The sequence below is a fragment of the Ovis aries genome, chromosome 2 (assembly GCF_016772045.2).
Source record: "Ovis aries strain OAR_USU_Benz2616 breed Rambouillet chromosome 2, ARS-UI_Ramb_v3.0, whole genome shotgun sequence".
Lineage (NCBI taxonomy): Eukaryota > Metazoa > Chordata > Mammalia > Artiodactyla > Bovidae > Ovis > Ovis aries.
In genome coordinates this window covers 202,824,719-202,848,880 of record NC_056055.1, presented here as the reverse complement: position 1 = coordinate 202,848,880, position 24,162 = coordinate 202,824,719, and the positions used below count along the sequence as shown (strand labels likewise).

The following is a 24,162-nucleotide window of genomic DNA, read 5'->3' as shown; positions in this document are numbered from 1 at the left end:
TTCAATAACATATCTCACTGATGACAGCCACCTTTGACAAATCAAAGGGCGATAAGACTAGAACCAGTCCAGGACTTGTAGAAGCTAAAGGATAATAACATTTTTCTGTTACATTCCTCAAACTCAGTGTATTCCTTCATAACAGTGGGTGTGCAGTGGTCCTGTCAAAGAGAACAGGAAACTGCCACTACAGAAAGTGGTTTGATACAAAGGATGGTCCTAGAGACCTTGGAAGAATCAAAACTATGAGTTAAAGATACTCAGGAGGCTTGGCTATTTCACAAGGCACAATTACCTTCTACATGTGCTACAGTAGCAAGAATCCTCCCCCAATTAGGCTAAAATGAAGATGAATCATTGAGATAATTTTCTGAAGTAATGCAAATTTATTCTGGGGAACTTTCCTCACCTTCTTTTTTTGCCTTCCAACATCTTAGCTCCAGAATCCATGAAACTCCATCTCCAAAGTGCTCAGTGCCCTCATGATGAGCTTTGGTTATATAAACTCACCCACTACAGCACACTATATAGTCCAGCCACCCCTTGATTACCCATCATCCAAATGCTACAACCTATCAGGACAATCCATCACTTTTTTCAAGTTCTTTTTCAGAAATGTCACTTTGGCATTTTCTTTGCGGTGTAGGAGGTAGCTGCCTTGGGCCACCCATCCCCCAGCCTCACTGCTGAAAATTCAGCTGTCATGACTGACAGTAAATCATCATAAGCACCCCCAAATAAAAGGAGTTGAAAAAAGTAAAAATATGAGTATACTTTAAGACAAATGACACTTACTTATTATTTTTGTTTTTATTTTTGAAGCAAGAGAAACATTCAACTTAGTAGTCTTTGAAATTCTTCTGTCTTTCACATGTTTCTTAATTCCTGAAGGAAAAATTGAACTAGTTTCCATTGCTGAGTACTCCATCACTGAAGTAAAAAAAGAAAGGAAGTAGAAAATCATAGTATTAATTAATAAAGGGAAAAACAGCAACTGATAAATACACTCTAAGAAGTAAATTATGACTTAAATACTATGCTTTGTACATCAAGTGAAAGTGAAGTCACTCAGTGGTGTCTGACTCTTTGTGACCCCGTGGGCTGTAGCCTACCACACTCCTCTGTCTAGGCAAGTACTCGATTTTCCAGGCAAGAGTGCTAGAGTGGGTTGCCATGCGTAAGTATTTGCAGAACCCTTCATATAAAATCTGAAAGTATGAATGTAATTTTAAAATGGTTTAAAAGTAGAATCCTAAAAAGGTAAATGACTTTGTTTTTTCTCTCAAACCTATATCATTATGTCTGCCTGCCAGGAGCTAAGGTAGGCACTGGGTACAGAAAACAGGATCAGGCTGCACAGGAATGCAGAGTTACAGAACGTAGGCATAGACTATACTGTGACACAAAGTAAGAAGTGTAACCTTGGAGCTATGAACAGAAGAGATATACCTAAACCTATGGGGACTGTTCCCACTTCATCCTCAGACATGCATTCCATTTTCTGCAGCCTTTACAGCAAAACTCTTAAAAACAAAAAGTATCTATAGTCAGTTTCCAATCTTCTTGTAACTCTACTTCACTCAGGCTTTCACTCTATTCCAACAAAATGACTTTTGTCAAGGTTTCTAATGACCTTCATACTGCTAACCTAATGGTCAGTTCTCAATCCTCATCTAATTTGATTTAACATCAGCATTAAGGGTGGTTAATTTATCCTTGCTCCTCAAAAATGGTATTTTGTTGGCTACCAGAACACCACAAACTCCTGCTATTTTTTTCCCCTCTAGCTAACTAGTTGCTTCTTCTTAGTCTCTTTTATAGATACCTATGCTATAATAGGTTCTCTTCTTGGATTTCTTTATCTACCCTCACTCTTGCAGTGAATTCATAGTCACGGTTTAAAATACCACCTAGATGTAAGAACTTCAAAATTTATGTCCTCTGTCTGGAACTCTTTCCTAAACTTCCCTGGATTAATATCATTATCTACTCCACAACTCCACTTGGATAACTAAAACAGGATATCAAACTTGGCCTGCCCAAGCATGCCCCACTCAGAGCTTCAACTCTGTCCTTCCAGTTGCTTGGTCAAAAATCCCCCACATCCCAATCTACCTTCACAATTCATTTAGACTCTGACTACTTTTAAGTATCTCCACTGCTATCAACCTAGATTCAGGTACTAACAAGTCTCACCTGAATTATTTCAATAGCTTCTTTCCAACCCTACTTCCACTCCTGCCCTCAGTACAGTTTATTAATCTACAGAATCTAAAACTCTTCACCATCTACTCTTCTTCCCATTTCTATAATTTAAACTCCTCTTTTTCTCCCCCTTGTCCATTCTTCTCAAGCCACAGTGGGCACCAAGATCTAATTGCTACTAGTATATGCCTGGTATTCTTCAGCTTCATGTCTCTGTATTGAAGTACCCATTCTAGGGTGACTTACCATACAGAGATTGAGGTACAGTCATTCCTTGGTACCTGCAGAGTACTTGTTCTAGGACCCCACAGATACCAAAATCCATTATGCTCAAGTTCCTTATATAAAATGGCATAACGTTTACATATGACCTACATTAATCCTTCTGTATAGTTTATATTATCTTTATATTACTCATAATACCTAATACACTGTAAATCGTAGTATGAAAGAAAGAAAGTGAAAGTGAAGTTATTCAGCCGTATCTGACTCTTTTCAACCCCACAGACTGTAGCCTACCAGGCTCCTCCATCCGTGGGATTTTCCAGGCAAGAGTATTGGAGTGGGGTGGCATTTCCTTCTCCAGAGGATCTACCTGACCCAGGGATTGAACTTGGGTCTCCTGCATTGTAGGCAGACGCTTTACCATCTGAGCCACCAGGGAAGCCCTAAATCGTAGTTCATTTCAGTTCAGTAGCTCAGTCGTCTCTGACTCTTTGCGACCCCATGAATTGCAGCACGCCAGGCCTCCCTGTCCATCACCAACTCCCGGAGTTCACTCAAACTCACGTCTATCGAGTTGGTGATGCCATCCAGCCATCTCATCCTCTGTTGTCCCCTTTTCCTCCTGCCCCCAATCCCTCCCAGCATCAGCGTTTTTCCAATGGGTCAACTCTTCACATGAGGTGGCCAAAGTACTGGAACTTCAGCTTTAGCATCATTCCTTCCAAAGAAATCCCAGGACTGATCTCCTTTAGGATGGACTGGTTGGATCTCCTGCAGTCCAAAGGACTCTCAAAAGTCTTCTCCAACACCACAGTTCAAAAGCATCACTTCTTCGGCACTCAGCTTTCTTCACAGTCCAAGTCTCGCATCATACATGACCACTGGAAAAACCATAGCCTTGACTAGACGGACCTTAGTCGGCAAAGTAATGTCTCTGCTTTTCAATATGCTATTTAGGATGGTCATAACTTTCCTTCCAAGGAGTAAGCATCTTTTAATTTCATGGCTGCAATCACCATCTGCAGTGAGTTTGAAGCCCCCCCCAAAATAAAATCTGACACTGTTTCCACTGTTTCCCTATCTATTTCCCATGAAGTGATGGGACCAGATGCCATGATCTTCGTTTTCTGAATGTTGAGCTTTAAGCCAACTTTTTCACTCTCCTCTTTCACTCTCATCAAGAGGGTTTTTAAATCCTCTTCACTTTCTTCCATAAGACTGGTATCATCTGCATATGTGAGGTTATTGATATTTCTCCCAGAAATCTTGATTCCAGCTGGTGCTTCTTCCAGCTCAGTGTTTCTCATGATGTACTCTGCATAGAAGTTAAATAAGCAGGGTGACAATATACAGCCTTGATGTACTGCTTTTCCTATTTGGAACCAGTCTGTTGTTCCATGTCCAGTTCTAACTGCTGCTTCCTGACCTGCATATAGGTTTCTCAAGAGGCAGGTCAGGTGGTCTGTATTCCCATCTCTTTCAGAATTTTCCACAGTTTATTGTGATCCACACAGTCAAAGGCTTTGGCATAGTCAATAAAGCCGAAGTTTTTTTTTGAACTCTCTTGCTTTTTTGATGATCCAGTGGATGTTGGCAATTTGATCTCTGGTTCCTCTGCCTTTTCTAAAACCAGCTTGAACATCTGGAAGTTCACGGTTCACATATTGCTGAAGCCTGGCCTGCAGAATTCTGAACATCACTTTACTAGCATGTGAGATGAGTGCAACGTGCAGTAGTCTGAGCATTCTTTGGCATGGCCTTTCTTTGGGATTGGAATGAAAACTGACCTTTTCCAGTCCTGTGGCCACTGCTGAGTTTTCCAAATTTGCTGGCATATTGAGTGCAGCACTTTCACAGCATCATTTTTTAGGATTTGAAATAGCTCAACTGGAATGCCATCACCTCCACTAGCTTTGTTTGTAGTGATGCTTTCTAAGGCCCCCTTGGCTTCACATTCCAGGATGTCTGCCTCTAGGTGAGTGATCATACCATTGTGATTATCTTGGTCGTGAAGATTTTTTTGTACAGTTCTTCTCTGTATTCTTGCCATCTCTTCTTAATATCTTCTGCTTCTGTTAGGTCCATACCATTTCTGTCCTTTATCGAGCCCATCTTTGCTTGAAATGTTCCCTTGGTATCTCTAATTTTCTTGAAGAGATCTCTAGTCTTTCCCATTTTGTTGTTTTCCTCTATTTCTTTGCATTGATGGCTGAGGAAGGCTTTCTTATCTCTTGCTATTCTTTGGAACTCTGCATTCAGATGTTTATATCTTTACTCCTTTGCTAAATCGTAGTAAGCACAATATAATTTTACATAGCATTTATATTTAAATCGTAGTAAGCGCAATATGTTATGTAAACAGTTGCTCCTTTGCCCTTGGACGTGGGGTATTTCCTCAAAGTCACTTCAGCACCACTGCAGCTGCCGCTCCAGCGCCACTCCACATCCAAGGGCAAAGGAGAAGCCTCAGCAAGATGGTAGGAGGGGTGAAATCGCATTTAGAATCAAATCCCATACCCGCCAGAGACGCTTAGAGGGCTCAAACCTTATGCGCACCAGGACCCAGAGATCCCAAAGAGACTGAGACAGAACTGTGTTTGAATGTCTCCTGAGGAGGTACGGGTCAGCAGTGGACTGCTGGAGGGGGAGGGGATCTGGGTGCAGTAGACCTGGGTATGGCATAAGCCCTCTTGGAGGAGGTCACCATTAACTCTACCATAGAGCCACCAGAACTTACACAGGACTGGGGAAACAGACTCTTGGAGGGCACAAACAAAACCTTGTGTGCACCAGGACCCAGGAGAAAGGGGCAGTGACCTCACAAGATACTGACCCAGACTTGCCCCTAAGTGTCCAGGAGTCTCAGGGGAGGTGTGGGTCGGTGGTGGCCTGCTGCAGGGCTGGGGGCACTGAGTGCAGCAGTGCGTGCATGGGACCTTTTGAAGGAGGTCACCATTATCTTCATTACCTCTACCATAGTTTGGCCTCAGGTCAAATAACAGGGAGGGAACACAGCCCAGTCCATCAGTTGAAAATTGGATTAAAGATTTACTGAGCATGGCCCCACAACATTAGAACAAGACCCAGTTTCCCCATCAGTCAGTCTCTCCCATCAGAAAGCTGCCATAAGCCTCTCATCCTTCTCTATCAGAGGGCAGACAGAATGAAAACCACAATCACAGAAAACTAAACAATCTGATCACATGCACCACAGCCTTGTCTAACTCAATGAAACTGTGAGCCATGCCATGTAGGGCCACCCAAGATGGACGGGTCATGATGGAGAGTTCTGATAAAACGTGGTCCATTGGAGAAAGCAATGGCAAACCACTTCAGTATTCTTGCCTTGAGAATCCCATGAACAGTATGAAAAGGCAAAAGATAGGACACTGAAAGATGAACTCCCCAGGTTGGTAGGTGCCCAATATGCTACTGGAGATCAGTGGAGAAATACTACCAGAAAGAATGAAGAGACAGAGCCAAAGCAAAAACAACACCCAGTGGTGGATGTGACTGGTGATGGAAGTAAAGTCTGATGCTGTAAAGATCAATATTGCATAGGAACCTGGAATGTTAGGTCCAAGAATCAAGGCAAATTGGAAGTGGTCAAACATGAGATGGCAGGAGTGAACATTGAGATTTTAGGAATAAGTGAACTAAAATGGACTGGAATGGGTGAATTTAACTCAGATGACCATTATATCTACCACTGTGGGCAAGAATCCCTTAGAAGAAATGGAGTAGCCCTCATAGTCAACAAAATAGTACGAAATGCAGTCCTTAGATGCAATCTCAAAAACGACAGAATGATTTCTGTTCGTTTCCAAGGCAAACCATTCAATATCAACTAATCCAAGTCTATGCCCCAACCAGTAATGCTGCAGAAGCTGAAGTTGAACGATTCTGTGATGATCTACAAGGCCTTCTAGAACTAACACCAAAAAAAAAGATGTCCTTTTCATTATAGGGGACTGGAATGCAAGTAGGAAGTCAGAGATACGTGGAATAATAGGCAAATTTGACCTTGGAGTACAGAATGAAGCAGGGCAAAGGCTAATAGAGTTTTGCCAAGAGAACACACTGGTCATAGCAAACACCCTCTTCCAACATAAGAGAAGACTTTACACATGGACATCACCAGATGGTCAACACCGAAATCGGACTGATTATATTCTTTGCAGCCAAAGATGGAGAAGCTCTATACAGTCAGCAAAAACAAGACTGGGAGCTTACTGTGGCTCAGATCATGAACTCCTTATTGCCAAATTCAGACTTAATTTGAAGAAAGAAGGAGAATCACTAGACCATTCAGTTCAGTTCAGTTCAGTTCAGTCGCTCAGTCGTGTCCGACTTTGCAACCCCATGAACCACAGCACGCCAGGCCTCCCTGTCCATCACCAACTCCCAGAGTTCACTCAGACTCATGTCCATCTGGTCAGTGATGCCATCCAGCCATCTCATCCTCTGTCGTCCCCTTCTCCTCCTGCCCCCAATCCCTCCCAGCATCAGAGTCTTTTCCAATGAGTCAACTCTTCGCATGAGGTGGCCAAAGTACTGGAGCTTCAGCTTGAACATCATTCCTTCCAAAGAAATCCCAGGGCTGATCTCCTTCAGAATGGACTGACCATTCAGGTATGACCTAAATAAAATCCCTTACGATTATATAGTGGAAGTGACATATCAATTCAAGGGATTAGATCTGATAGACAGAGTGCATGAAGAACTATGGACAGAGGTTCATGATATTGTACAGGAGGCAGTGATTGCGACCATCCTCAAGAAAAAGAAAAGCAAAAAGGCAAAATGGTTGTCTGAGGAGGTCTTACAAACAGCCAAGAGAAGAAGAGAAGTGAAAGGCAAAGGAGAAAAGGAAAGATATACCCATCTGAATGCAGGGTTCCAAAGAATAGCACGGAGAGATAAGAAAGCCTTCCTCAGTGATCAACGCAAAGAAATAGAGGAAAACAATAGAATGGGAAGGCCTAGGGATCTCTTCAAGAAAATTAGAGATACCAAGGGAACATTTCATGCAAAGTTGGGCACAATAAAGGACAAAAAAACGGTATGGGCCTAACAGAAGCAGAAGATACTAAGAAGAGGTGACAAGAATACACAGAAGAACTATACAAAAAAAGATCTTATGACCCAGATAATCACGATGGTGTGATCACTCACCTAGAGCAAGACATCCTGGAGTCTGAAATCAAGTGGGCCTCATGAAGCATCACTACGAACAAAGCTAGTGGAGGTGATGGAATTCCAGCTGAGTTTTTTCAAATCCTAAAAGATGATGCTGTGAAAGTGCTGCACTCAATATGCCAGCAAATTTGGAAAACTCAGTGGTGGTTACAGGACTGGAAAAGGTCAGTTTTCATTCCAATCCCAAAGAAAGGCAATGCCAAAGAATGCTCAAACTACTGCACAATTGCACTCATCTCACAAGCTAGCAAAGTAATGCTCAAAATTCTCCAAGCCAGGCTTCAGCAATACTTCATCTGAGAACTTCCAGATTTTCAAGCTGGATTTAGAAAAGCCAGAGGAACCAGAGATCACATTGCCAACATCTGTTAGATCATGAAAAAAGCAAGAGAGTTCCAGAAAAACATCTATTTCTGCTTTATTGACCATACCAAAGCCTCTAACTGTGTGGATCACAACAGACTGTGGAAAATTCTTAGAGATCGGAAAACCAGACCACCTTAACTGCCTCCTGAGAAATGTGTATGCAGGTCAAGAAGCAACAATTAGAACCAGACATGGAACAATGGACTGGTTCAAACTGGGAAAGGATTATGTCAAGACTGGATATTGTCACCCTACTTATTTAACTTATATGCAAAGTACATCACGCTAAATGCCAGACTATGACACACAAGCTGGAATTTAGATTGCATGGAGAAGTATCAATAACCTCAGATATGCAAATGACACCACCCTTACAGCAGAAAGCGAAGTTGAACTTAAGAGCCTCTTGATGAAAGTGAAAGAGGAGAGGGAAAAAGTTAGTTTAAAACTCAACATTTAAAAACTAAGATCATAGCATCCAGTTGCATCACTTCATGGCAAATAGACGGGGAAACAATGGAAACCGTGAGAGACTATTTTTGGGCTCCAAAACACTGCCGATGGTGACCGCAGTCATGAAATTAAAAGACACTTGCTCCTTGGAAGAAAAGCTATGACCAACCTAGACGGCATATTAAAAAGCAGAGACATTACTTTGCTGACAATGGTCCGTCTAGTCAAAGCTATGGTTTTTCCAGTAGTCATGTATGGATGTGAGAGTTCGACTATTAAAGAAAGCTGAGCGCCGAAGAATTAATGCTTTTGAGCTGTGGTGTTGGAGAAGTCCCTTGGACTGCAAGGCGATCAAACCAGTCAATCCTAAAGGAAATCAGTCCTTAATATTCATTGGAAGCACTGATGCTGAAGCTGAAGATCCAATACTTTGGCTTCCTGATGCAAAGAACTGACTCCTTGGAAAAGACCCTGATGCTGGAAAGACTGAAGTCAGGAAGAGAAGGGGAGTACAGAGGATGAGATGGTTGGATGTCATCACCGACTAGACAGACATGAGTTTGAGCAAGCTCCGGGAGTTGGTGATGGATAGTGAAGCCTGGCGTGCTGCACTCCATGGGGTTGCAAAGAATCGGACACCACTGAACGACTGAACTGAACTGAAATATTTGCTCAGCAATTGGTAAAATCAAACTTTGCTTTCAGGAACTTTCTGGAATTTCCCCCAATTTTTTCCATCACTGATTCAGTTGGTTGAATGAGCAGATTCAGAACCAGGATGGATCACTGACTGTATTAAAAATAGTGGTTAGATGGTTTCCAGTTCTGACATTTACTGCCGCAGTCCTAATATTTCATAGCTATGTGATCCTAGCATCTCCAAGTCTCAATTTCCAGACTTAGACCATTAAAAATATAAATAGGGGCATCTCACTGTAGGCACTTAATGAGCCAATGCATATACAGTGCCTAGTATTGGACATAGCACGCAGCTCTCACTAACATTACCTATGTATTATTTCTCTGGCTAGCATCTCGGCTATCTTTAAAGCAGAGCTACTCGGTTCCACACCCAACTCTCCCGAGTTTAATTCCTCATGTAGAAAAATCACAGTCCATACTGCCTAGCGAAATCCTACCTGTACGGCAAGACCCTACCCAGTTCAAGTTCTAAGCTCTTCCAGTCTTCTATCACCCCTTCGCCTTCAGTCAGCCTCCCTTCTAAATCAGCGCTCCAAAGGAGAGGGCTCCTCCGAGAACCCGGGTAAGCAGTCTCTTAACAGTCATTCAGCCTGTTTACTGAGAGCTCACAGTGAGCCAGATATTGTTCTAAAAGCAGTAGAGCAGTCATAAGGACAGAAATCCCTTCCTGCCAGGAGCTGGCTTGTCGGCTCGCCTCCTCACAGAACAGAGCGCTCAATTCCCCAGGACACGCGGCAGCCACTCAGATACGACCCAGCGCCTTTCCCAAGAAGAAGCCCCTCGGCTACGGAGCTTAAGTCGCGGATCCTGCGACCGGAGTGGGCGGGGCCGCGGGCGGCTCGGCAGACCAGAGACCGCGGAAGGCAGCGCACAGTGGTTCGGCTAGGGAAAGGAATGGATAACGCCAGACGGGGGGACTCACATCAAATGTCATAGGCCACTAACTTACCGCTTTTTCAGGGTCGGGGGAACCAGCACCCAGCTCCCGAAGCCCGGCGTTCGCGGCCAGGGCTTGGGTTTAAACTCCGTAACCGTTAGCGTTCGCCGCACCAGCCAATCAGGTCCTGAGAAGGAGGCGCAAAGCAGCTTGGTTACCAGGAAGTGGGACGTGAAAGGGGTGGGACCTCGTCGTGAGCGACTGAAGGGGACGAGGCCAGGCAAGCCAGGGCCCACCCAGCATGGGTGCAAAGGGCTTCCTTGGACGCTGAGCTGGTACTGTTCGCTGTCTCCTAATGCGTTTAAGAAAAAGGAAACTCCTCTTTGACAAAACTAGGTTTTTCAATCAGATATTTAAAAGGCTTGGCAGCCACCTGAAGCCTGTTGGAAAGTTTTCGTTGTTTCTGACACTACTGTAAAACTGCCTGCCCACATTTTACCAGTTCTGCATCTTTGCAGTATGACCCCAACAGGGTTATTTAGTTTCCACTTAAAAGCCCTCTCCATTTTTTCTTTTAACTTTTTGAGGGGAATGCAGCAAAGAAATTTGAAATGCTGCTGCTACTGCTAAGTCACTTCAGTCGTGTCTGACTCTGTGCTACCCCATAGATGGCAGCCCACCAGGCTCCGCCGTCCCTGGGATTCTCCAGGCAAGAATACTGGAGTGGGTTGCCATTTCCTTCTCCAATGCATGAAAGTGAAAGTGAAGTTGCTCAGTCATGTCCAACTCTTAGCGACCCCATGGACTGCAGCCTACCAGGCTCCTCTACCCATGGGATTTTCCAGGCAAGAGTACTGGAGTGGGGTGCCATTGCCTGGATCTCATTAATACTTAGTTCTTATACTAATGGTTTGTTTTAGCTAAATATACAAGAAGGGCATTTTCCGTTATTCACAATGACACAAGAATATGTATTATTCACTTTATGTTCCAGGTGAATTAGCTTAGTTTCCTTTCACGAGTGACTTTCATAATCTGGAAAAACTATACAGAGAATAAAACTTTCTCTTTGTATTGTATTAGTTTGAAAATGAAAATAGTTGGTTGAATCTAGGTTTTACTAGTTAATTATACAGTGATGTAGTCAGCCTTATAGCCATGTCAATATTTTGTTCATTTGGAAACATTTGAGACTCACAACTTTTCATTTACTTTATAGAATCTAGATAAATTATGCAAATAATGGTTTTGAATTAGATCTTTAATATATTTCAAGATCAGTCTCCAAAGATATCCAGCTGAGTCTTCTGTAAGCAGAAAAGCATTTACTGACTGGCCACCTGCTAAAATTACAGTGTATACTATAGTAAAAACTCCAATAATAGTGGTTTAAAATGAAATTGATTATAGAAATCTCTGCATATCTAGGGTTTAACTAGCACTATGTCTTGTGTACTCAGCTTGACACATTCAAGTCAGTTCAATTCAGTCGCTCAGTCATGTCTGACTCTTTGTGACTCAATGGACTGCAGCACGCCAGGCTTCCTTGTCCATCACCAATTCCCAGAGCTTGCTCAAATTCACACCATCCAACCATCTCATCCTCTGTTGTCCTCTTCTCTCCTGCCTTCAATCTTTCCCAGCATTAGGGTCTTTTCTAATGAGTCAGATCTTCTCATTAGGTGGCCAAAGAATTGAAGCTTCAGCATCAGTCCTTCCAATGAATAATCACAACTGATTTCCTTTATGATTGACTGGTTTGATCTCCTCGAAGTCCAAAGGATGCTCAAGAGTCTTCTCCAACACCACAGTTCGAAAGCATAAATTCTTCAATCCTACTCTCACATCCATATGTGACTACTGGAAAAACCATAGCTTTGACTAGATGGACCTTTGTTGGTAAAGTAATGTCTCTCCTTTTAACATGCTGTCTAGGTTGGTCATAGCTTTTCTTTCAAGGAGCAAGTGTCTTTAGATTTCATGGCTGCAGTCACCATCTGCAGTGATTTTGGAGGCCAAGAAAATAAAATCTGTTTCCATTGTTTCCTCACCTATTTGCCATGAAGTGATGTGACTGGGTGCATGATCTTAGCTTTTTGAACTAAGTTAGCTTTTTCCCTCTCCTCTTTCATTTTCATCAAGAGGGTCTTTAGTTCCACTTCACTTTCTGCTGTAAGGGTGGTGTCATCTGCATATCTGAGGTTATTGATACTTCTCCATGCAATCTAGATTCCAGTGTGTGCTTCATAGTCTGGCATTTAGCATGATGTACTTTGCATATAAGTTAAATAAGCAGGGTGACAATATACAGCCTTGAGGTACTCCTTTTCCAATTTGGAACTAGTCTGTTGATCCATGTCTGGTTCTAATTGTTGCTTCTTGACCTTCATACACATTTCTCAGGAGGCAGTTAAGGTGGTCTGGTTTTCCAATCTCTTTAAGAATTTCCCACAGTCTGTTGTGATCCACACAGTCAAAGGCTTTGGCATAGTCAATAAAGCAGAAATAGAACTGGAACTCTCTTGCTTTTTTGATGATCCAACAGATATTGGCAATTTGATCTCTGGTTCCTCTGCCTTTTCTAAATCCAGCTTGATTGAACATCTGGAAGTCCTTGGTTCATGTACTGGTGAAGCCTAGCTTGGATAATTTTGAGCATTACTTTGCTAGCCTGTGAGATGAGTGTAATTGTGTGATAATTTGAGCTTCTTTGGCATTGCCTTTCTTTGGATTGGAATGAAAACTGACCTTTTCCAGTCCTGTAGCCACTGCTAAGTTTTCCAAATTTGCTGGCATATTGAGTGCAGCACTTTCACAGCATCATCTTTTAAGCTCTGAAATAGCTCAGCTGGAATTCCATAACTTCGACTAGCTTTGTTCGTAGTGATGCTTCCCAAGGCCCACTTGACTTTGCACTCCAGGATGTCTTGCTCTAGGTGAGTGATCACACCATCGTGGTTATCTGGCTCATTAAGATGTCTTTTGTATAGTTCTTCTGTGTATTCTTGTCACCTCTTCTTAGTATCTTCTGCTTCTGTTCGGCCCATACTGTTTCTGTCCAGCCCATACTGTTTCTGCCCTTTATTATCCCCAACTTTGAATGAAATGTTCCCGTGGTATCTCCAATTTTCTTGAAGAGATCCCTAGTCTTTCCCATCCTATTGTTTTCTGCTATTTCTTTGCATTGATCACTTAGGAAGGCTTTTCTCCTTGCTATTCTTTGGAACTCTGCATCAGATGGGTATATCTTTCCTTTTCTCCTTTGCCTTTCACTTCTTTTCTCAACTATTTGTAAGGCCTCCTCAGACAACTATTTTGCCTTTTTGCATTTCTATTTCTTGAGGATGGTTTTAATCACCACCTTCTCCTCCATCCATAGTTCTTCAGGCACTGTATCAGATCTAATCTCTTGAATTGATTTGTCACTTCCACTGTATAATCATAAGGGATTTGATTTGGGTCATACCTGAATGGTTTAGTGGTTTTCCATACTTTCTTCAATTTAAGTCTGAATTTGGCAATAAGGAGTTCATGATCTGAGGCACAGTCAGCTCCCGGTCTTGTTTTTGCTGACTGTATAGAGCTTCTCCATCTTTGGTGCAAAGAATATAATCAATATGATTTGCTTCAAAGAATATAATCAATCTGATTTTGGAATTGACCATCTGGTGATGTCCCTGCGTAGAGTCTTCTCTTGTGTTGTTGGAATAGGGTGCTTGTTATGACCAGTACGTTCTCATGGCAAAATTTTATTAGCCTTTACTCTTCTTCATTTTGTACTCCAAGGCCAAATTTGCCTGTTACTCCAGGTGTTTCTTGACTTCCTACTTTGCATTCCAGTCTCCTATGATTAAAAGGACATCTTTTTTTGGTGTTAGTTGTAGAAGTTCTTGTACGTCATCACAGAACCATTCAACTTCAGCTTCTTCAGCATTAGTGGGTGGGGCATAGACTTGGATTACTGTGATATTGAATGGTTTGCCTTGGAAAGGAAGAGAGATCATTCTCTGACCCTGCCCATCAGAACAAGACCCAGATTCCCCTGCCCATGGCCCCACTTATCAGAATAAGACCCAGATTCCCTCACAGGCAGTCCCTCCCGTCAGGAAGCTTCCACAAGCTCCTTATCCTTATCCATCAGAGAGCAGACAGAATGAAAACCACAATCACAGAAAACTAACCAAACTGGTCATATAGATCACAGTTTTGTCTAACTCAATGAAACTATGAGCCATGTTGTGTAGGGCCACCCAAGATAGATGGGTCATGGTGGAGAGTTCTGATAAAACATAGTCCACTGGAGAAGGCAATGGCAAACCACTTCAGTATTTTTGCCTTGAGAACCCCATGAACAGTATGAAAAGGCAAAAAGATAGGACACTGAAAGATGAACTCCCCAGGTCAGAAGGTACCCAGTATGCTACTGGAGAAGAGTGGAAAAATAACTCCAGAAAAAATGAAGAGAGAGAGCCAAAGCAAAAACAACACCCGGTTGTGGATGTGACTGGCGATGGAAGTAATGCGCAGTGCTGGAAAGAACAATATTGCATAGGAACCTGGAGTGTTAGGTCTATGAATCAGGGTAAACTGGAAGTGGTCAATCAGGAGATGCCAAGAATGAACATTGACATTTTAGGAATAAGTGAACTAAAATGGACTAGAATGGGTGAGTTTAATTCAGATGACCATTATATCTACTACTGTGGGCAAAAATCCCTTAGAAGAAATGGAGTAGCCCTCACAGTCAACAAAAGAGTCCAAAATACTTGACACATTAAATGCTTAATATATGTTGCTGCTGCTGCTGCTAAGTTGTTTCAGTTGTGTCCGACTCTGTGCGACCCCATAGACGGCAGCCCACCAGGCTCCCCTGTCCCTGGGATTCTCCAGGCAAGAACACTGGAATGGGTTGCCATTTCCTTCTTCAATGCATGAAAGTGAAAAGTGAAAGGGAAGCCACTCAGTCATGTCCGACTCTTAGCGACCCCATGGACTGCAGCCTACCAGGCTCCTCCGTCCTTGGGATTTTCCAGGCAAGAGTACTGGAGTGGGGTGCCATTGCCTTCTCCTTATATGTACCTTATTTCACAGTTCAGGGAACATAATGAACCAAACACTTTGTAAACTACAAAAAGCTCTTCAAAATTTAACTTATGTGTGTGCATGCTAAATCACTTCAGTTGTGTCCAACTCTTTGTGACCCTATGGACTGTAACCTGCCAAGCTCCTCTGTCCAGTGGATTCTCCAGGCAAGAATACTGGAGTGGGTTGCCATGCCCTCTTCCAGGGGATCTTCCTGACCCAGGGATCGAATCCACATCTGTCTCCTGCATTTGCAGGCAGGTTCTTTATCACTAGCACCACCTGGGAAGCCCAAATTCTTATCGTACACAACCATAAAGTCAAAAAGTATAATTGAAAGGGCTGAATTTAACCTGATCTTAGCTTGTTTTAGGGGCTTCCCTGGTGGCTCAGATGGTAAAGAATCTGCCTGCAATGTGGGAAATCTGGGTTTGCTCCCTTGGTTGGGAAGATCCTCTGGAAAAGGAAATGGAAACCACGCCAGTATTCTTGCCTGGAGAATTCCATGGACAGTATAGTCCATAGGGTCACAAAGAGTCGGATATGACTGAGCAGCTAATACTTTCACTTTTACCTTGCTTTTAGGTCATTTGCCTCTTGGATGGAGACAAGTAGGTAGAACCATAAGCCCTGGACTAGGAGTGTGAAGATACAGTTAGTTGTATCTTGAACACACATTACCTTTGGGTCCTTTGTTGCAAGTTCCTATCCATAAAATAAACCAGTTAAATGAGCTCACAGTTGTGTTGTGGTACTTTATGCAGAGGGCACTGATTTTCCTCCTCTCCCTCTATTTCAATTTTCATACTCATTGATTGCCTGATTTTCTCTTCCTAAGAGTAGATTCCAGTCCATTAGAATTTGATTGTACTGAAACCCTCCCCTGCCCTCCACCCGACACACACCAAAAAAGAAGACAGAGGGAAAGGGAGAAGAGGAAAGCTTCCTACCAAACAACAACAATAAACAATCCTCTTAAACATCTCAGCATTACTAAAACAAAAATCATCTAAGAAAAACAGTCCCTGAACAGGAGCACACTGCAAATCAATAAGCCAATAACGGTAGAAATAATGTATGTACATTTTATTAAGCTATCTGATCTGATAGTCTTTATCAGTCTGGCAGGTTGAAAAATTAACCTAAGCTGATAGAAGCAGTAAAGGACACTGGGTTATTTAAAGCATTTCTGGAGAGGATACAGCTACAAGGTTGGAAAACAGGCAGGAACAAGGGCTCTTGGCAGCAGACAAGACTTACCCACAGTCACAGCCTGTGAGGATGCTGCTGATCCTGCATGGCCAGCTGTGGCCTTGCACGCTGCTGTTGGGACCATTGCTTCCACTACCTCTGAGAAAAGTGGGCATACTGTATTGCAGTGCTCCCTATACCTGCCACTTGGCTTCACTAGCTCCTGTTGCTAGGCCTGGGTTGAGTGTACCTGATTGGTCCAGCTTGGATCTCAGACTACAAACGCTACCTGCAAGGGAGTCCTGAACATGCAACCTGTATCGGGCACTGTTAGGTTTTTAGTGATAGGCCATCTCTGCCTCCCAGCTAGACTTAGAAGGGCATTTTGAACTGGGTAGCCAAAAGCATGACAAAAGGTTGTTTCAATATTTGGTACTACCTTACTGCTAAGCTAAGTTACTTTAGTCGTGTCCGACTCTGTGCGACCCCATAGACAGCAGCCCACCAGGCTCCCCCATCCCTGGGATTCTCCAGGCAAGAACACTGGAGTGGGTTGCCATTTCCCAGCCGTGTCCAACTCTTAGCGACCCCACGGACTGCAGCCTACCAGCCTCCTCCGTCCATGGGATTTTCCAGGCAAGAGTACTGGAGTAGGGTGCCATTGCCTTCTCCTACTACCTTACTACAATCACTATTTCTATCCTCATTAATGAAAAGACTTCCTGCTGTGCCAGGTGAGGGACAGGTAATAATTACAACAGCAGCAGATAACATTTATCAAGTGCTTACCATTTCCTAAGCCCTATGTCACGGAGAAGGCGATGGCACCCCACTCCAGCCCTCTTGCCTGGAAAATCCCATGGACAGAGGAGCCTGGTAGGCTGCGGTCCATGGGGTTGCGAAGAGTCAGACATGACTGAGCAACTTCCCTTTCACTTTTCACTTTCATGCATTGGAGAAGGAAATGGCAACCCACTCCAGTGTTCTTGCCTGGAGAATCCCAGGGACGGGGGAGCCTGGTGGGCTGCTGTCTATGGGGTCACACAGAGTCGGACATGACTGAAATGACTTAGCAGTAGCAGCAGTAAGCCCTATGTCAAGCCCTTTATATGCCTTTTAAATTCTCATAATGATCGCATGTGTAGTTATTATTATTTCCTTTTTATGGTTGAGGAAACTGAGGCACAGAATATATAAGTAACTTCTGTAAAGTTTAGTCTGTAGTGCAGCTGGCATTTAAACCCAGGCAGTCTGGCCTAAGCCTCTTTCTGAAAGAGCAAAACTGACTTGTCATCTGCCACTTTGGTTTCGAGGGATGATGTCCATCATGTGAATTTCACCAGGCCACCTGCTTGCCAGCCTCCTTTTTCTTCAGTATACATTTTTTGGGAGTCCCTTTTGGCATTATACTAGAGGTAGAGGTGAATGGGTACAATGCGAAGATTATCCATTCCCATACATTTCCATAAGTAGAGGCTGGAGGTGATTTTAAACTATTTCTTTGGTTTAGGCAAGAACAGAGTGAGTGATTGAAAGTCACTCAGTCATGCCTGAGTATTTGCGACCCCATGGACGGTGGCCCCCTAGGCTCCTCTGTCCATGGGATTCTCCAGGCCAGATTACTGGAGTGGGTAGCTGTTTCCTTCTTAAGGGGATCTTCCCAACCCAGGGATCAAACCTAGGTATCCTGCATTGCAGGAGGATTCTTTACTGTCTAAACCACCAGGGAAACCCAAGGAAGGACAGGGAATATGGAATAGGAATACCAAGCATTCTTCTTTCTGATCTGGGTATGTGTATACATGGAAGGAGGCTTCCCTGAGTAAGGACAAACTACTCAGGGGTTATGTTGGGCTACCATTTGTCCAGCTGCATAGCCTCTAGCAGTAGCTCTCACTGCACCTCTTTCACCTACACCTCGCTAATCCACATGCTGGGCCATATTGAGAGAGAGGGAGTGGTGAGGGCAGTATCTTCTTCCCAACCTCTATACTGTGCCTCCACAGGAAACTCCAAAAAGCTTCAAACATTTCTTTATTCAAGACTTCCATGGAGAAGGAAATGGCAATCCACTCCAGTATTCTTGCCTGGAGAATCCCCTAGACAGAGGAGTCTGACAGGCTACAGTCCATGGGGGTCACAAAAGGTCAGACATGACTTAGGGACTAAACAAGAACAACAAAAAAGGACATAAGATATGCATAGCAATTACCATAATAAAGTAAACAATTATAATGGCATAAAAGAGATAGAAAAGGGGAAGAGAAACGAAAATTACTTATAATTCAGAGGACCATGGAGCAGATGGTCTTTGAATATAGGCTCAAACTGAACATATGAAGCCAGAGGAAAGATAATTATATGGGAGCAAAATAGTAATATCAATAAAGAATGTAAAAAGGAAAAGTGTGGCACATGTCAGTCCAGCAAGTCATTTTGGTTGGATCATAACTCAGGAGAAAAGAAGTGGTAATAAAGAAAGAAAGAAAACTTTTGGGAGCAGATCATAGGTTTCTTTGAGGATCAAGTTAACCATTTTAAAATTCATATAACAGAAATTTTGGAGTCCTTAAAGGTTTTTGAGAAACAAGTGACCTGTCTAGAATAATAAAAAAAAAAAAAAAAAAAAAAAAGACTTCCAGTGATAAAGGCTTCCCTAGTGGCTCAGACAGTAAAGGATCTGCCTGCAGTGCAGGAGACCTGGATTCAGTTTCTGGGTTGGGAAGATTCCCTGGAGAAGGGAATGATCACTCACTCCAGTATTCTTGCCTGGAGAACTCCATGGACAGAGGAGCCTGGGAGGCTACAGTCCATGGGGTCGCAAAGAGTCAGACATGACTGAGCAACTAACACTTGGGGTTTCCCAGGTGGCACTAGTAAAGAACCTGCCTGCCAACGCAGGAGATGTAAGAAACGTAGGTTTGATCCCTGGGTTGGGAATATCCTCTGGAGAAGGAAAAGGCAACCCACTCCAGTATCCTTACCTGGAGAATCCCATGGACAGATCCAAACCATACAAACTAGAGGTTTGGGGAAGGTTTGCAAAGTCAGCTGTTGTGGTCACTAGCTTTACCAACAGACTTATATTCACATGTACAGTCCAACAATGTGGGGGCCCTGAAGCCCACATCTCCAGTGTTCTCTCCACGCAGACATTTCCCTGGATCTCAAGAGGTCTCTGTCCCCACACTTCCTTATCTATACTCCTTCTCCCTTCTGCTCCTCACTGCAAATGCAAAGGAATAGCAGTTGTGGAAAACAATGAATTCTGCTGTTTTCAAGTCCCTTTGGGTTAACTATCCAAGTAGAAATGTCCAGCAGACACACAGGTATAAAACACGGAGCCTAGAAGAGATGTCTGGATTTGGGAGTCAGCAGTTAACAGTTATAGAAATCGTTGGAGTCAGTTAAGGAGGGAGAGTATGTGTAAGCACAAGGAGGGTAGAAGATAGAATCCTGGTGAGCATCAACACAGGGAGGAAAGATGAAAGGGCAACAAAAAAGGCAGTGAAGGGGAGGAGGAGGAGACATAGGCCTCATGGAGGAGCTCATTTCAAAGAGGACACAGCCACTTTGTCTTTTGCAACTGGAGATATGAGTGCAAACAGCCTCAGAGGTTAACAGTAAGGATGCAGCACAGAGGATGCAGAGATGAGAGAGGAAACGATTCTTTGAGGATGAAGAGAGAAGTGACAATAGCTCCAGGGTACCCAGGGTAGAGGGATGGTTTGTGTTCTTTGTGTAGGCTGGAGGAAAGGTCAGTAGAAAGAGAGAACAGATGACAGGAAAGGAGTGAGTCGTGATGAAGCAGACTTCCATGGATGCTATGCCATAGGCTGAAGGGTTGCCTCTTCCTCTGAAGCTGGAAGAAAAGATGAAAGGCCTGATGTCATAGACATAGATGAGTATGAAAGCAAAAGAGCTTTGTAAGCTTTCAAATTCATACAAAAGTAGGACTATTAACTATCATTTTATTTAAAACATTTGCTTCCTTAAAAGGTCATCTCTACATTTAAAACAGTTTGATGCCTTAATTTAGTAAAAACTAAGGTCAGGGACATTAAACAAGAACCAAAACTTTCCCATCTCTGTAAACAGTTTCTCTAACAGAATGAAAGGAAAGAGTTTGTGCCTAAAACTCTCAGCTGTTATCAAATCAACCATTATACAAAGTTAGGAACTCTTAAGATACAATTAGTTATAGAAATAAATATAAAAAGCGCTGGTTTCAAACTGGGTTTCCGGCTGACTAAAGCCCTGTAGAATTTGAGAGGGAAAAGGTAAATACTGTGGATTGCAGATTTCTCCCAAAGTAAAAATGTAGACAATGAATGTAAATAATCTCAAACAAATAGCGTCATCAAATCAAAATTTTCTCAGCCAAGGCAGGAGCCATAAGTAGCTAAATATTTATCATAACAGTTGGCTATAGAAAACTTTGCTACATTCACCCTTAAAGCAAATATGAAATACTTTTCTCAGTTAAAGGACAACACATAATTTTTTAAACTCACAAAACACATATTTCTCATTCTCAAAGACAGGAGACCTCACTGACCACAGGTGAACAGAAAGGCCCCTTGGAAGTCAAAGAGAAGTGATGTCAAGGGATGCTCTACCCATAGGCCTTTGCAGTAGAATTCATCTTGGCTAAGAGATATGTGCACACACATGAGAGAATCCTGAGACATGCTAAACATGGATTGTGAACAAGGCAAATAGAAATGATTAGCCAAAAGAAACCCCGGGAGAAATGCCCCATAACAGTAACTTAAAATGCCATGAGGGTACGACTCAGCAACTCTCCCTCTGAGTCCACCTGTGTTTCTATCCACAAATACTGTATACTCTGCCTCCAAATAAATATTGTACTTGTTTCACTACTGTCCATCTTTGTGGGAATTCTTTTCTCCAAAGCTGAAGGACCAGGGCCCTTGTTACTGACCGCTGGCCTATCGGCTAAGATTTGGTGCTCTTACCACGGTGACCCAGCCTTAATCTCTGACTGGGAACCCAAGTCCCGCTCCAAGCCATCGCAGGCTGAGGTCACCGGAGATCATTTCAAGGTGGATATTTAATTCTCTTTGGAGTTTCTGTTGTAGTTTTTTTTTTTTTCTTTTCTGCTTTGGGGTAGTTTTTTTTTCCAGGGGGGAGCACTTTTTATTAGTTGAAGTTGTCTTGTTTTCTGTTTTCTTCTTGTAACATTTTGTGTATATTTACTCAGTTGTCATCTATTCATTTCAAAGATTTTTGAAAGTTTTTTCTTATTGGATGGTTCTTATGTGTCTATGCACGTGTGTATGAGTGATATGGGCTAAAGTGAAAGTGTTAGTTGCTCAGTCGTGTCCTACTCTTTGAGACTCCATGGACTGTAGCCCACCAGGCTTCTCTGTCCATGGAATTCTCCAGGTAAGAATATTGGAGTGGGTTGCCATTTCCTTCTCCAGGAGATCTTCCCAACCCAGGGATCAAAACCAGGTCTCCTGCATGGCAGGTGAACTCTTTACCATCTGAGCCACCAGGGAAGCTCATGGACTTATGGGCTAATGATTACATATTTTCACAGATCTCTTTTTTTTACTTGACCCTAAAATTTCCTTTTGCTTCTTTTCTTCTTCACCAGATTCCAAAAGGGGCCTCTCCATTCCTTTTTTACCTTCTATTTCAGAAGCAAGGGTTTTACACACTGTCCCCTTGAAGTACGTCCATCTTTACTTTTTAAAAACATATGCAAGTGTTTTGATTTACCAGGGTTCTTTCCCCGTATCTTAGCACAAAAGTGGACTTTCTCCTTTTTGTGGTTATCTTAGACCAATCATATAACCACCAGTAGTCTTCTCTTCTATGCATTTTCTCTGTACTGTTCCTTATTTCTGTGTAAGTTTGCAGCAGGAGAAGGGGCACAGCTTGCTGAGATTTGGTGTTTATTTTTCTACTTCCAGATAATCTGAAGTTTGGGCATTCTCTTTTAGTTATGCAGATGACATGGGTTTTGTGCAGTTTTGTTATCTATTTTGTGTTCAGTTTTATGGACAATGAGTTCAGATTTACGCTGCAATGGCTGCTATTATCTTGGCTATTCAGGAATTCTACCCCTAGCGTTATTTTGATAGAAGTGTGGTGATGCTACTGGTAAAAAAGCCACCTGCCAATGCAAGAGACTTTAGAGATGCAGGTTAGATCCCTGGATCAGGAAGATCCCCTGGAGGAGGGCATGGCAACCCACTTCCATATTCCTGCTGGAGAACCCCACAGACAGAGGACCCTGGCAGGCTACGGTCCACAGGGATGCAGAATCAGACACAACTGAAGTGACTTAGCACACACGCACCTGCCCTCTGCACCAGAAATTTTTAAAAGAAAAACAATGCAATTCACTCAGGTTTTGCAAATAAAGGAGCAACTAGACCCCTCATTCTCTTTCCAATACTTTGTCCTGGCTTGGAGGAAGAGGGTTGCTTATGGTTTGGGAATCTTTTCCTGAAGGATGAACATAAAGTTATTTACTTCTCAAACATGACAAGTCCCTATCTTTCCCATTCCAGGAAGAGCCAGAAGAGGAGGATAGTCTTGAGTCTGATCAGGTCTGTGACTCAGGCTCTTCCTATCTCCCTTCTCCTCAAGCTCCTGTGCATCAGAGCTAGGATTGTCCTTTACTTCTGGAAGAGCTGGTGGAGGGAATAGTCACCCAAAGGCTTTCCTAATGCTTGGGTTCCTTGTAAGACCTGCCCATTCACTCTGTTTACCATAGAATTGGGAGCAGCCAGAGGGTGACCTCAATAACTACTGAGGCCATCCAATACTGCTAAATATCTGGATTTTGGCTTTAACTTTGAACTAACAGAACATTAGGACTGTTCTCATCATGGTTCACATCCCTGTCTACCTTAATCCTCCCAGTAATTCCAAACCCTCATGTTGTCCACTGTTACCTGAACTTCTGTTCCCATATTGCCAGCATGTCCATCACTCTGAGCCAAACCCCCACTCTTTCCATTCCTCTCAAACACTTCCACTGAGCCCTTTAAAATTCCCTTTTTTAAAATGTCCCATCTTTTTTTTTTTTTTTAAATGAGAGTTCTCTGCTTCTCGTGTCCGTTTCTCCCATTTGAACAAAAGTAGGCAAATTCGGACCCATGGGTAGCCCACACTCTACGAATGGTTTTTACATATTTAATGGTTTTTGAAATATTCAAGACTATTTCATGACACATGAAAATTACATGAAATTCAAATTTCAGTATCCATAAATAAAACTGGAACAGAGTCACTGTCATTCGTTTATGTATTATCTATGGCTGCTTTAACACTACAACAGCAAAGTTGAGTAGTTATGTATGGCCCACAAAGCCAAAAATATCTACAGACAAGGTCTTCTGACAACTGCACTAGAATGGAAATGCCATGAGACATTAGGTCAGGGACACTGATCAGGGACATTGTTTAGTCCTTCACTTCCAGGGCCTACTTCATAGTTCAGTTGTTGTCGTTCAGTTGCCCAGTCGTGTCTGACTCTTTGCGACCCCATGGATGGCAGCAAGCCAGGCCTCCCTGTCCCTCACCATCTCTTGGAGTTTGCCCAAGTTCAGGTCCACTGCACCCTGGACACAACAACGGACCATATTTTATTGAGTGTTAGTTAACTAGTTCATAGCTAGCACTCAATAATTATAGGTTGAACAAACCTTCTCCCTCTCCTGCATACTATCAATATCTGAGGGGTAGGTGGGCTTATCTCACGCTTATTCCCTTCTAAGACCCGGTTAGAAAAATTAGGAACCAATTATTATTGAGTCCGGGAAAGTACTTTGAGAATAGTACTGTGTTTTATCCATTTTGAAATACCTAGCAAAGTCTCTTCC

At 42.9% G+C, this 24,162-nt stretch overlaps 1 protein-coding gene across 1 annotated transcript in view; it reads right to left on the bottom strand.

Annotated features, from left to right (window-relative positions):
* Positions 1 to 10,205, bottom strand: part of SGO2 (shugoshin 2) — a 29,594-nt gene extending 19,389 nt beyond the window's left edge. The window contains exons 1-2 of the mRNA XM_012142023.4: positions 10,100 to 10,205; positions 796 to 930 (exon numbers count right to left, since the gene is read on the bottom strand). Coding sequence (XP_011997413.1) covers positions 796 to 928 — 133 coding nt within the window. The 5' untranslated portion in view covers positions 929 to 930; positions 10,100 to 10,205. The remainder of the gene's footprint in view (positions 1 to 795; positions 931 to 10,099) is intronic.
* Between the last annotated feature and the right edge of the window lie 13,957 nt (positions 10,206 to 24,162).